The sequence below is a fragment of the Oncorhynchus keta genome, chromosome 28 (genome assembly GCF_023373465.1).
Source record: "Oncorhynchus keta strain PuntledgeMale-10-30-2019 chromosome 28, Oket_V2, whole genome shotgun sequence".
Classification (NCBI taxonomy): domain Eukaryota; kingdom Metazoa; phylum Chordata; class Actinopteri; order Salmoniformes; family Salmonidae; genus Oncorhynchus; species Oncorhynchus keta.
In genome coordinates, this window is record NC_068448.1 from 66264498 (window position 1) to 66277085 (window position 12588).

The following is a 12588-nucleotide window of genomic DNA, read 5'->3' on the forward strand; positions in this document are numbered from 1 at the left end:
CTCATAACTCCAAAAACATCAACAGCACATCTGCCTTTGACACTGGAAGTAAGCGTGAATGTTTCCAGAAACTATATGCAAGTTGTTTCTTCATAGCCCAAGACTAGGGGTGTACTCATTACAGAAACCGTTTAAGAAGCAAAGAGCAAAACAATAGTTTTTATTGGACCAATTCTGGTAGGGCCTGTCCGATTTCGTTCACATTCCTTCTGTTAAATAAAAATTTCCCACCAGAATCAGGCAGAATGAATACACGGCAGGTGTGTCCCATAGAGATACTTTACCTAGAAATAACCTGTTTTTGCATGGACATTGCCATTTTTTAAAGTAGTCAACTGGGGGTGGCGATTCCTATGGGTTGGGAGGGATCAGCCAATGATCAGAGTATTGGCTTTTTCTTCAAATTGGGTTAACTGGTTTGAACATGGCTTTAAGCTATATCACTGCCAATCTAGTGGCCACAGTCAATTAATGACACACTATTTGGTCCAGCGCTGCAGGTGGCGGTAAATCACCATTATAAGCTTTATGCTTTTTTCCAAACACAATCGAATAAGAAAATGTACTGGAGATGGCCTCAATGGCGCTGCCCATGCTCTCACGGACCAATGCAGAGGTATCTGTTTGTGCCATTGGTTGATAAACAAAGTCCCAAACATGGCTTGATGATGTTTTATTGTTGTTTTTCAGCAGTTAGAACCATGCACCACATCTACAGTTATATATTCTGCCAAGCTGCAGTGACCTCTGTGTTAAGTGACTTTTAGTGAATAATATTCTGACCTTAAGTCTTAAGTTTAACTACATTTTCCCTTAGGATACAATGAATGTTAACAGCCTCTGAAAGCATGAGATAATGAACGAGGACAGAAATACATGTTAACAAATCAAGAGTCCAATGCACTGAAGACAGCAAAGATAAGTGGACATTCCAGGCCTTTGCCTACTCTAGTCCAGTAATTGAGATACAGTATCATTATTACCGCCATTAATGCACACAATTCAGTGTTCCCCCTCACAGGGTTAGCTGGGTCATGAGGAATGATTGACACCTTACACTGCCCTTCAGGGGGAACACTGAAACAGAGATTGAATCAGCGAGGAGAGGGAGCGCACATGCTGAGCTACACCTTACCCCAGAGCAAAGCATAGGCAAGAGTTACAGTAATACCTGACGCAGACAGTTACAGTACAGCGAGAATGTATGATTATAGAATTCACAGCAGTAGTAGACAGCAGACTGAATTGTCCTCTGTAGTGTGATACATCTCCATGAGGTAAAGCCACAGTCATAGTGAATATAGCAGTTGCACACCAGAGTCTGTTACAGAGTTGGCTGACTGAGTGAGTACACAGACTGGTGAGATACTGTAGGACAGGGTTCTCCAACTTTGGTGCTAGAGAACTACTTGCCTGGCTATGCAGGCTTTTGTTTCAGCCCTGTCCCAAACCCACTTGATTCAACTAATCACCGTCTTCAGTATGAACCATGATCAGTGGAATCAGGTGTGAACGAAAGCCTGCACACGCAGTAGCCCTCCAGAACTGCAGGTGAAGACCCCTGCTGTAGGTTGACTGGTAGTTGCAGCATAAACAGTCCAGTTCAGAGCAGAGGCAAGATAAGGAGAGCAGTGTTTCCAAAGCAGAGATTAGTGTTTTCAGAGCTGTTACACAACCACACCGTGCACACAAACTACACCACAGCTAGCGTACACACAGCGAGCCAAAAACACACGCCACATCTTTTCAATATCCCCCAACCCTGTAAATAGCTAAAAAATACGACACCATTCACAGTTTTCATTTGTTTTTGCAGAGATTATATTCAGAGATGCTCCAGTCTTCCACATGTGTTTTGATGCACCACTGGTGGACAAAAGCATATCAACTGAGGCCAGACTTTTGTCTTACTATATCATCCACATCTGTAGATGAGTAGGTTTCTCCAGTTGCAGGAGGTTAACATATCTAGACTGGCTAGCTGAGTTCTAAGTACCAATAGTAGTCGAATAGACTCCTGAGTCCTGGCAAACAGTAGTGCAGCACATCAGTGGTGGTGGGATATAACCTTCCACCACTAGAAACACTGACAGACAGAAACTCCAAACAAAGTCGTTACAACCTGACGTTGTAACGACTGTTGCCACTAACCACTGATACAGGGTCAGACTATATTTTAATCTCCCCAATAGTTAGTTATTGAGGGTTAGAAAGATCTGATCCTAGATCTGTGGTTAGGGGCAACTTCTACCTAGAGCTAGTTAACAGCTGTGTGACTATAGTATATACAGGAGGAGGAGAGGTGTTCTCCAATGAAGTTGCTACAGGGTCACATGATCAGTGTTAACCACATAATTAATGCTACAGGAGGATAACACAACCATACTATTACATCATCCTCCTCTCAACACTGACACACCTTTATGCACAATATCATACAGCCAGGACACAGAGAAAAAGCTTTACTTTACCGGGAGAGTATTAACTGTGTGTGTACATGTCAGTGTGTGTGAAGGGGGAATTCAGCGGTAGATATGTTGAGGAGGTTGGTGGCACCTTAATTGGGGAGAATGGCTCATGGTAATGACTGGAGCGGCATTAGTGGAATGGTACCGAATACGTCAGGCACATGGTTTCAAGGTGTTTGATGCCATTCCCGGACATTATTATGAGCCGTCCTCCCCTCAGCAGCCTCCTGTGGTTGAGTTGTATAGATGAGGGCGAGCCATACATTGAGCGGTTGTTGTTCTCTGTGGAAGCCGGAGGTGCATGGGGAGGGTCTCTTCCCTAAAGAGGGGTGAGGGCGGAGGTGCAAGGAGCTGGTCTCTCTCTGATGGGGGGAAGCAGGAGGAGAGGAGAGACCCCCTTGCTGCTCCTAGCTCCTCTTTGCACCCAACAGCTAGTTGTCCTACCCAACGCCCTGGAGGAAGAGGAGAATGAATATTAGAGCAGAGCTGTACAGTGTGTGTTCGTTTGTGAGTTTTTAAAATTTAACCAGGCAAGTCAGTTTAGAACAAATTCTTATTTACAATGACAGCCTTCCCCGGGCCAAACCCGTTACCTGGTTACTAGATGTCCAGTTTGCCAGGGCTAAGGCTGTGGAGAAGTTGGGCGGAGCTTGGGGAGGAGCTAGTGAAGGAGGAGGGGTTATAATCCTGTATCAGCAGGTTCTTGTTGAGGTCTCCCAGGGCTGCAGCACTGCCGGGCTGCAGCATGGGGTAAAGGGACGTTTCTGGCTGGGCGGTGAGATCCAGGAGGTGCTCAAGGGTTTGGGTGTTACTCATGCTGTTTAACCCATCGCTGATGGGAGAGAACTCTTGAACGCTACCCAACTCATCCCTGGACACTGGACTGGGGAGATACACAGTATGAAAAATGAGTGTTAAGAATTGGGGACCTGTGTGTGTGTGTGCAGCTCACCTGACGTCCATAGACTGCACCCCGTCAGACAGCTCGTCCCCTCCACAGCTCTTACTCTCCAGGGGTCCCAGCGTGATGATGGGGGACTCGTCCTGATCCAACTCCCTGACATGTCCTGCCTGGCCCCCGTTCACCTCACACACACCTGAGAGAGAGGAGGGGGTTAGACACACCATAATTAATAGTAGCTCAAAACCTTAATGCATTAATGGTCAAGAGTCATATATACTGTAAGGCAAACAATACAACCCAACATACCCTCCTCTCCACCACATGGGGGAGCTGTAACCCTGGCCGGTTCACTGTCTGCTGAGTCACCCTGCAGACAGTACACCCTGTGTATGTGTGTGTGTGTGTGTGTGTGTGTGTGTGCGCACGCTCTTGTTTGTATATACCTGGGCAAAAGGAGTCCGTCTCACTCTTACGTGTCCTCTTCATGATCTCCTCAATCCGCTGTCGACACACACACACAGGAGTTTAGGAAAACAGCTTAAATGGCAGCGTTCGGGGGAGAGGGGGGTAGGTGTGCTGACCTTCTTCCTCTGCAGTCTCTCCTGCTCCTCCTGTACCTGCAACAGTTCTCTCTCCTGCCTCTTCCTATCTGTCTCCCTGTGAGCACGCAGACACGCCTCCTCTCTCTGCACACAAACACAAGCAAAACATTAATGCCCTGAACTGATAAGAACTAAGGAAGCTGTGGGTCAGACATAATGTGGGGTCAGATTGCATGAGTCAGCAGAAGTAGGGAGGTTATTCAAGGCTAAAAGCACAATGTAGCAGACAGACCAATATATATAAACCACATGGATTTGAAACTGCTAGCAACATGGCCTTGGAGATATGTATATTTTTATTGACTATCTGTCATTAGACATCTTAGACAGGCCTACATGCTGCAGTAATGCCTCTTTGGTTTGACATTTAACCCCTAAGACTTAACCCCTGACCTCTCGGTCCAGCTGATCCTGCATGTCTTTCCAACGTCTCTCCTTTGTCCTTCTCTCCTCGTCCTCTCTGGTCTTCCTCTCCTCCTCCCACCTCGCTCTCTCCTCCTCCGCTTGTTGTACCTCTCTTGCCTGCTGCTCCAGTGCCTCCTGCTCTCTCCTCTGCTCCTCCTCCACTCTCAGCCTACACACACACACACACACACACACACTTAGTGAGAAAACACACACACCATATACACTCTAAATACCCACATCCTTCTGGCCTATACCAAGGATCATCAACTAAATTCAGCTGTGGGACAAATTCTTTCTGGAGTGGATGGTCAGGGGGCCGGAACATAATTTCAAATCATTTGTTGTCTGCAAATTGGCCACAAGATATAATATCTGGCTAAAACATATTCATTTCAAGCCTTGCTTACATTTATATACAATCACATATATATTTCTATTATGCGTTGAAACATTTTGGAACAGTTTTCCAAAATTACAATCACTTGGAGATGATTTGCTGGTGTTTTGACATTCTTTAATGTCCTACAAAAAAATAGTTTATTTGCTTTTTTGCTCAGAAAACATTGGGAGGCAAATAAAATCACCCGCGGCCTAAATTCAGGCAACCAATTGGGGAACACTGCTCTATTCAAATACTCCACATGGGCTTCCCGAGTGACGCAGCGGTCTAAGGCACTGCATCGTATTTGAGGCGTAACTACAGACCCGGGTTCGATCCCAGGCTGTGTCACAGCCGGCCGTGACCGGGACGCCCATGATGCGACGCACAATTGGCCCAGCGTTTCCCAGGTTAGGGGAGGGTTTGGCGGCCGGGATTTCCTTGTCCCATTGCACTCTAGCGACTCCTTCCGGGTTAAGCGAGCAGTGTGTAAAGTGCGAGCAGTATGTCAAGAAGCAGTGCGGCTTGGCAGGGTTTTGTTTCGGAGAACGCGTGGCTCTCGAAATTCGCCTCTCCCAAGTCCGTAGGGGAGTTGCAGTGATAGGACAAGACTGTAACTACCAATTGGATATCACGAAAATTGGGGAGAACAAAAATAAAACAAAAATACTCCCCACACACACACCTCTCCTCCTCCTGTCGTAGTTTGTCCTCCTGTTCTTTCTGTATTCTGGCCAGACGACGTCTCTCAGCCAACAGTCTAGAAGCCTCCTCCGCATCCATTGTTCCGGCAACGTTCCTGCCTGTGGGCGTACCTGGAGACTCTGAGAGGAGAAGGAGGGAAGCAGTGGGAGAGAGACAGAGATGACTTGGGGTACAGCAGACACTGATGAAAGCAGTTCTCTGAAGCGTTCTGTTCTCTCCTCTCGTCTAGGGTGGCTCAGGTTACAGACCTCTCTCTCCATCCACCTCTCTCTCCTCTCAAGGGCAGAGCATATCAGCGGTGAATTCTGAGCTCACTGATCATCTCTCTAACTGCTCAAACACGCACACACACACACACACCTTACCTGCTGCAAGGTCTCTGCTGGAGGACTTGGAGGTCTTCTTCTCTGGTGTGTCCAGCTTAGAGGACTTCCTCTCCAGGTTTCCATGACCCCTGGTCTCCTGGTTGCCCTCAGTTATCGGGGTTCGCTGGCGGAGGGGGGAGGGAGGATACTGTCCCGGAGAGCAGGGGGACTGGGCGCGACTCTTAGTTGACCTCACCCTGTAATAACAATCAACTTTCATTCCGTGGTGAGTATTCATGGGTGCCAAGGGAAGCCAGGCTTCCCCAAATATTTCACCAATAAAAACAATACATTTCCATTCTGAATCTCACCGGAGAAATCATCCAAGTGAGGGAAACAGTGTATCTGATGCTGTCTGGACCAAAAGAGTATAACATGTTGCTGCAGCAGCATTTGATTGATTGATGCCAGCAAGCATTTGGCCTTCCTTGATAAAAAACATTAGAAAATAATTAGCCAATCAGCATTGAGCTGAGCTCAACTGGGGGTTGTCCTGGTGCAGAAAAACACCCCAAGGGAGGCCAGTGTGAATTTGGCTTCACACCAATCAAATAACTTCCTAAGCAAAACGTCATTTTCAATGTGTTTCTGGTCTGCTTGTGTTGATGTCCTGCAGTAGCTAGCTTGCTAAATCGTCCCTTTCCTAAGCCATGGATGGAGATGTGGATTTGGATTGTGGTTTTGACTTAGTCCTCTGCACAGGCCAATGATTATGACGGTGATTCTGATCTACCCATAAATGAACATGTTGTGCCACTGGCCTGCCGATTGAAGTTCAATATGTAGCCTAGTAGACTCACGTTAACTAGCTAGCTAACTTAGCTGGTTCATTGTTGCCCATGCCAGGAAGTTAGGCTAGCAAATATTTTAGCTAGGTAGCCTATGGAAACAAAAACTAAAAGTATGTATGACAGAGCCATAGAACATAGACCGTTTTGCCAACACACGTGTGCATACACACGGACAGAAATCAGTACCATGAACAGCCACATGATATTTAGAAACATTGTTTGGACTAAATTGTTTTTGGTATTTTTAAGTTTGTTTTCAGTGTATTAAACTAAGCATATATAGCATGTTTAGTAAACTGTCGAAAACATTAACATGCTTGACCATGCTGCAGGTCATATAACTGTTTGTTTCATGCATTATTTGCTTTGTGGACGTCACCGGACAGATGTTGCTCTCTGGTTTTTGATGAAACAAACATATGTGTTGTTGACTTGTCTTTTTGCTGTGACGACCTTATTGTAAATCATGATGGCGTATGAACAAATAACACAATTATCACAATATAGGTTCTATTATGGCTTTTTTTACTGGCTTGGCTTGCTCAGGGATTTTACTCAAGGACCCTTACTGCTTTAATTGAACCTTTCATACAACCTTGCAGTACTTAACAATAAGCACAATAACAAGGTCAGCAACAGCCCACAACACTCCCACAATGTTCAGATAACCTATGTGTGTGCAACTGCACGTTTCTGTACCTTTTGGGCGTGCCCAGTCCTTTGCTCTGGGATCTGGGGGAGGAGCTTCGGGTCGGAGTGGTCGGAGATTCAAGGCGTCTCATTGAAGAGTCAGTCAGACAGGGGGCGGGGCCTCTCTCTGTCTAAAAACACAACAGAAGAAGTCAGGTTTTGCTCAGAATTCTAATGTGGTAATATAAATGCATGTACAAACACACATGGTACCGACTGTGGGTGGTTTGGGGGTCTTGTCCTCCGGGGGCCCATTACTGGTCTTCCTGGAGGGGGAACCTTTGTAGGCCGGCCTCTGGGGGCTTGGGGACGCTAAACGAGGGGACACACCACACACTGCATAGTCATAGGGCAGACAAAGAGACGGACAACGAAGAAACACACCAACAGAGGGGTGCAGAGAAATACATAAAAGAGAGTCATACTGTTGTTTGGCAACACTAGACACACGTCCTCATGAATCGACTCACACACACACGCACAGACACACGCGGGCGCACACACACACCTCTATCTGGTGAGTGCAGTGAGGCTGAAGAGTTGGAGAGCCGTTTGGTGATTGGCTGGTCCGAGGAGGGCGGTGTCAGGAAGTCACACACTGCAGCGAGATGCATGATGGGAGAAAGAGTCAGAAGTTCCACCCCATAGGGACATGAAGAGGTATGAGTCATCTTTAACCACTAATACTGAATTCACATTATCTACCCTCATCCTTGATGTGTGAACTCATTCACTTCCGCTCATGGGGAAGGTTAAGAATGGGCTGAAATATGGTGGAAAGTCTTAATTGCTTACACCAATCTTCACGAGAGAGAGATGAGTGCACACTTCAGGGAGGTAGGTAGAGAAAATAGCTTAGGTCAGATATGTCTATCTGTGATTAGGGCCAACTTCTACCTGGAGCAACAGTGACACAAATCACATTACACACAAATACGAGACACACAACACTCTTTACAAACACACCACGAGAACACTCCAACTGAAATGTCACTCCGGTTAGTGAACAGACCATTCAACCAATAAAACACAACACACTCACTATCTAAAACACACAACTATGCCACAAATTCACACACAACAAACCATCAATCCCACCAAACACACACTGATTGGGCTTCAGTTTGACTTCAGACTTGTATATTAAGAGACTAATGCATGTTCCATATTTACATGGATACACAAGGATACACAGACCGTCTAGCACAAAGGAGAGAGGAGGGTTTTAACCAGACTGCTGCATATCCTATAAAGTGTGTGTGTTTGGTTAGACTGCTACAGGGGCAGACTGCTACAGATCCTGATTGGGGGGGTGGGTAGTAGTTGGACCCCCTACTGTGAACACTGTATGTGCATCACCAAGCGTCGCCATAGGCCAGACAGACAGGAAGTACATAAACTCTTTGTTCTGATTGGGCAAGGAGGGGGGGCTGACGGACCCCAAAGACCAAAGGGAGACAACGAACACACACACACAGACATTTACTTGATGTGTGGGGAACACAACCATAACCATATTCACAAACACACAAACACTCCCATGCAGGAAGGCAGCAGAACTCACAGCAAAACACAAAACTCATACCAATGAGATGGGACATAGGCTACTTGGGCCAAAATATAAAAAATGTGAATACGGACAATAGAATACAATGTAATATTTTATTGCCCAGAAGGGGGAATAACGGTCTTGCACTGGCAACACAAAGCACAACATGCATGCAGCCACACAACAACAGCACATGTACGGTATATACACACACATGCAGGCAGCGGATCACGCTAAGGGTGTCAGGTGGTCTGTACCGTTCCTGGATTGGTTGGGGCTGGCAGCAGAGGCGGGATGATGAGGCAGAGCTGAGCCAATAGCATGAGAGGGCGGGGTCTTAGGGTGACCTGGTAGCAGGTGTGTCAGAGCGGAGAAAGCAAAGCGTTACACACGCACCTGGGCATAACAATCATACACACACACCCGAGTGTTGAATTTATACTCACTTATGTACTGCGTACACAAACCTACGTGGCGCATTTGTATACACGCACACACCTATGAGTCTCTGACACACGCATGCGGTGCACTGCAGTCAGACTGGAGCTGTGTAATCTGATATCCTGCATGATGCAGCATCAACTGATCTCAGTTCAGATCTACCGTCCATCCGCTGGTTATCACCCCAGTGAAATATAGTCATGTTTTGATCAGTAATTGAATAAGAATAGAATGGGTGCTGATACTCCAGGCTACCAGCGTTTGTACTCTAGAGACGCTATTTTGTAGGATTCTATAAGGTATTGTTGAAGAATGTGGTAGCCTGTGTATTCTATAAGAGGGGCCGATTCTCCACTTCATCCTAGGCCTGATGAGGTGTGTGAATAATTGATTGCATTATGAATGCGTCACAGAGTCTGGTTACTGCTCCAGTACTGCTCACTGATGGGAGCGTCATCGCTGAAAACAAATAAACGCACGCACGCACTCACACACACATACCATGAGAATACACAGATAAAGATACAAATGCAATTGCAAATAGCCTTAACAGTGCCAGAACATCAGGCCTAGACATATGACAAGGGGTGTGTGTGTAGAGAGAGAGAGACAGACACTAATGAAACAATGGATGTTTACATACGCAGTAAATATCGCGTCAATGTGTGTGTGTGTGGTTAGATACGTATTTCAGGCCCCTCCCAGGAATCAGGCCTGTTTCCCAACACACACACACACACTACTGAGGGAGTGTAGCAGCATTTCACAGAAACAGAGATATGCCCAACACACACAGGATTCCTCAGCTAAACTCACACCTGTAACAGCAGGGTAAACGACAGTGACACAGACAGAATTCTCTTATCATCACAGAGTAATGTTATGAGCCATAATACTATTGGCCCACACACACACACAGCAGCCTCTCCCAAGCTGATGAGTTTAAGACAAACGTTGTCCTCCCCTGCATTGCAGCCTCCACACCCTTTTCCTCTTTCTGTCCTCCCCCTCTCTCTCTCTGGTCTCTGTCCTCCGTCTCTCACCCCACATTTCTCTCCTTATTGTCCTTTATCTCTCATTCACCTGCCCCCATTATCTTTATATTCATCCATCCCTCCCCTCTCTTCACTAGTTTCCTTTTCCGTGTAGCTGTCCTAAACTGTCCCCACCCTTTCCCCCATCCTGAACACATCCCATCAACCCCTGTCCTCTCTCTCTTCCTTTGTCCCCCCTCACACACACACGTCATCCCATACCTCCTAAACCTCCATACCTCCTGTCAATCTCTCCCCTCCCCCTCCCGGTCTCTCCCTCCGGTTTGACTCCCAAGCCCCCACCCTCCTCCTCCCCAGTGTACTCACCCTCTCCCCCTCCAGGCGGTCCTCCCCAGGTCCAGCGTTTAGGCCTGTTCTCCATAGAGTCTCTGCTGTCCTCCCCCATCAGTCTCTCCCTCTCTCCACCTCTCTCCCGTCTTCTCACCAAGGCTTCCAGTCTCTCCTGTTCGTTACGTTCCAAAACGGGGAAAAATAGACACTCTCTCACAGAGCCGTCGCTACGACGACGAACACCCGGTGATGCACATGGAGACGGCTGCGCCATGGTTACCAGAGCAACTGCAGCCTCGCCACTTTTTCTCTCCTCCAAGTGTGTCAGTTCGTTCAATCACTCACACTGTATGCTGCTCACTGATAAATATACCAGAGTCTCACACTCGCTATCTATACCTCTCTATCTATCCCTGTCTCCACCGGTGTCTGCCGCTCCCTCTAGGTAGCTCTGTTTCTCTCGCTCTTGCTCTGTCACTCTCTCTCCCTCCCCTCACTTGTTCACTCCACCCTTTCTCTCTCTGCTCACCTCTTTCTCCCTAGATTCTCTCTTCTTCCCCTCCCTTTTTTCTCTCTCTTCCCACTCCCCTTTTGCCCCCCCCTAATAACTGATTCTATTTGAGGAAGCATTTAGCCAGCTAGAGGGACAACATATAACCTCTACTCCGTTCCCCTCTGTTGACGACACCCAACTGAGTGCACACAGACACGTCATAGGGACATATACACACACAGAGGGTACTCTATGGTACTGACACAGGTTACATTTGTCACATCGCAGATGCTCTTTTTTCCTTTGTTTTCTCCACTTTTCCTTTGTATTCTCCACTCTCTTCCTTTGTATTCTCCACTCTCTTCCTTTGTATTCTCCACTCTCTTCCTTTGTTTTCTCCACTCTCTTCCTTTGTTTTCTCCACTCTCTTCCTTTGTTTTCTCCACTCTCTTCCTTTGTATTCTCCACTCTCTTCCTTTGTATTCTCCACTCTCTTCCTTTGTATTCTCCACTCTCTTCCTTTGTTTTCTCCACTCTTTTCCTTTGTTTTCTCCACTTTTCCTTTGTATTCTCCACTCTCTTCCTTTGTATTCTCCACTCTCTTCCTTTGTATTCTCCACTCTCTTCCTTTGTTTTCTCCACTCTCTTCCTTTGTTTTCTCCACTCTCTTCCTTTGTATTCTCCACTCTCTTCCTTTGTATTCTCCACTCTCTTCCTTTGTATTCTCCACTCTCTTCCTTTGTTTTCTCCACTCTCTTCCTTTGTTTTCTCCACTCTCTTCCTTTGTTTTCTCCACTTTTCCTTTGTATTCTCCACTCTCTTCCTTTGTTTTCTCCACTCTCTTCCTTTGTATTCTCCACTCTCTTCCTTTGTATTCTCCACTCTCTTCCTTTGTATTCTCCACCCTCTTCCTTTGTTTTCTCCACTCTCTTCCTTTGTATTCTCCACTCTCTTCCTTTGTATTCTCCACTCTCTTCCTTTGTATTCTCCACTCTCTTCCTTTGTGTTCTCCACTCACTCCCTCCTTTCCTCCAACCCTCCCTCCATCATTCCATCTATCCCTCCTTCCTTCTTCATCTGCTCAGTGACTGTATTTCTCTGGTGGGTTAACTCCTGCATGTCTGGACTACTGAGATCTACAGCAGAGAGAGAGAGAGACAGAGGCTCTGATGTCATTTACCAGAGACAGACAGACACACACACACACACACACACACACACACACACACACACACACACACACACACACACACACACACACACACACACACACACACACACACACACACACACACACACACACACACACACACACACTCTCATTTCAATCAATCTCCTATACATATTTCAATTCACATGCATTGCATGAGCTGCTGTAAATCTTCTGTACAAGTTGTTGGGTATCTTAAGTATGTTGGGGGAAAGGCTGCAGTATTCTCTGTGAGGAAGGGAAAGCCCCACCTCAGAT

At 46.6% G+C, this 12588-nt stretch overlaps 2 protein-coding genes across 5 annotated transcripts in view; one reads left to right on the top strand and one right to left on the bottom strand.

Moving 5' to 3' along the window:
• Positions 1–658: 658 nt before the first annotated feature.
• On the bottom strand, positions 659–11097 carry LOC118361705 (MAP7 domain-containing protein 2-like). Of its 4 annotated transcripts, none has more exons than XM_035741855.2 (13): positions 10664–11097; positions 9119–9208; positions 7821–7910; positions 7530–7648; positions 7322–7443; positions 5832–6028; positions 5447–5585; positions 4368–4548; positions 3954–4058; positions 3816–3873; positions 3421–3565; positions 3062–3351; positions 659–2920 (listed from the first exon to the last, which is right to left on the bottom strand). In XM_035741855.2, exons 1-12 carry the CDS (start codon positions 10899–10901, stop codon positions 3069–3071), a joined length of 1767 nt encoding a protein of 588 aa, XP_035597748.1. In that variant the 5' UTR covers positions 10902–11097; the 3' UTR covers positions 659–2920; positions 3062–3068. The 4 variants fall into 4 exon arrangements, with proteins under 4 accessions (XP_035597748.1, XP_035597749.1, XP_035597751.1 ...); XM_035741856.2 differs by having other exon boundaries at positions 7530–7624; positions 10664–11096; XM_035741858.2 differs by lacking the exon at positions 9119–9208 and having other exon boundaries at positions 7530–7624; positions 10664–11095.
• LOC127912871 (golgin subfamily A member 6-like protein 6) overlaps positions 7836–12588 on the top strand; it is a 43989-nt gene continuing 39236 nt past the window's right edge. The window contains exon 1 of the mRNA XM_052483668.1: positions 7836–7972. The gene's annotated coding sequence lies outside the window, so the exon portion shown is untranslated. The remainder of the gene's footprint in view (positions 7973–12588) is intronic.

Coding starts and splice junctions, on each gene's coding strand:
- LOC118361705 (XM_035741855.2), bottom strand. CDS start 10,901: ATGGCGCAGCCGTCTCCATGTGCATCACCGGGTGTTCGTCGTCGTAGC. Junction 7,444..7,529: donor AGACCCCCAAACCACCCACA/GTCGGTACCATG, acceptor TTGTGTTTTTAG/ACAGAGAGAGGCCCCGCCCC. Junction 4,549..5,446: donor CTACGACAGGAGGAGGAGAG/GTGTGTGTGTGG, acceptor GTGTGTGTGTAG/GCTGAGAGTGGAGGAGGAGC.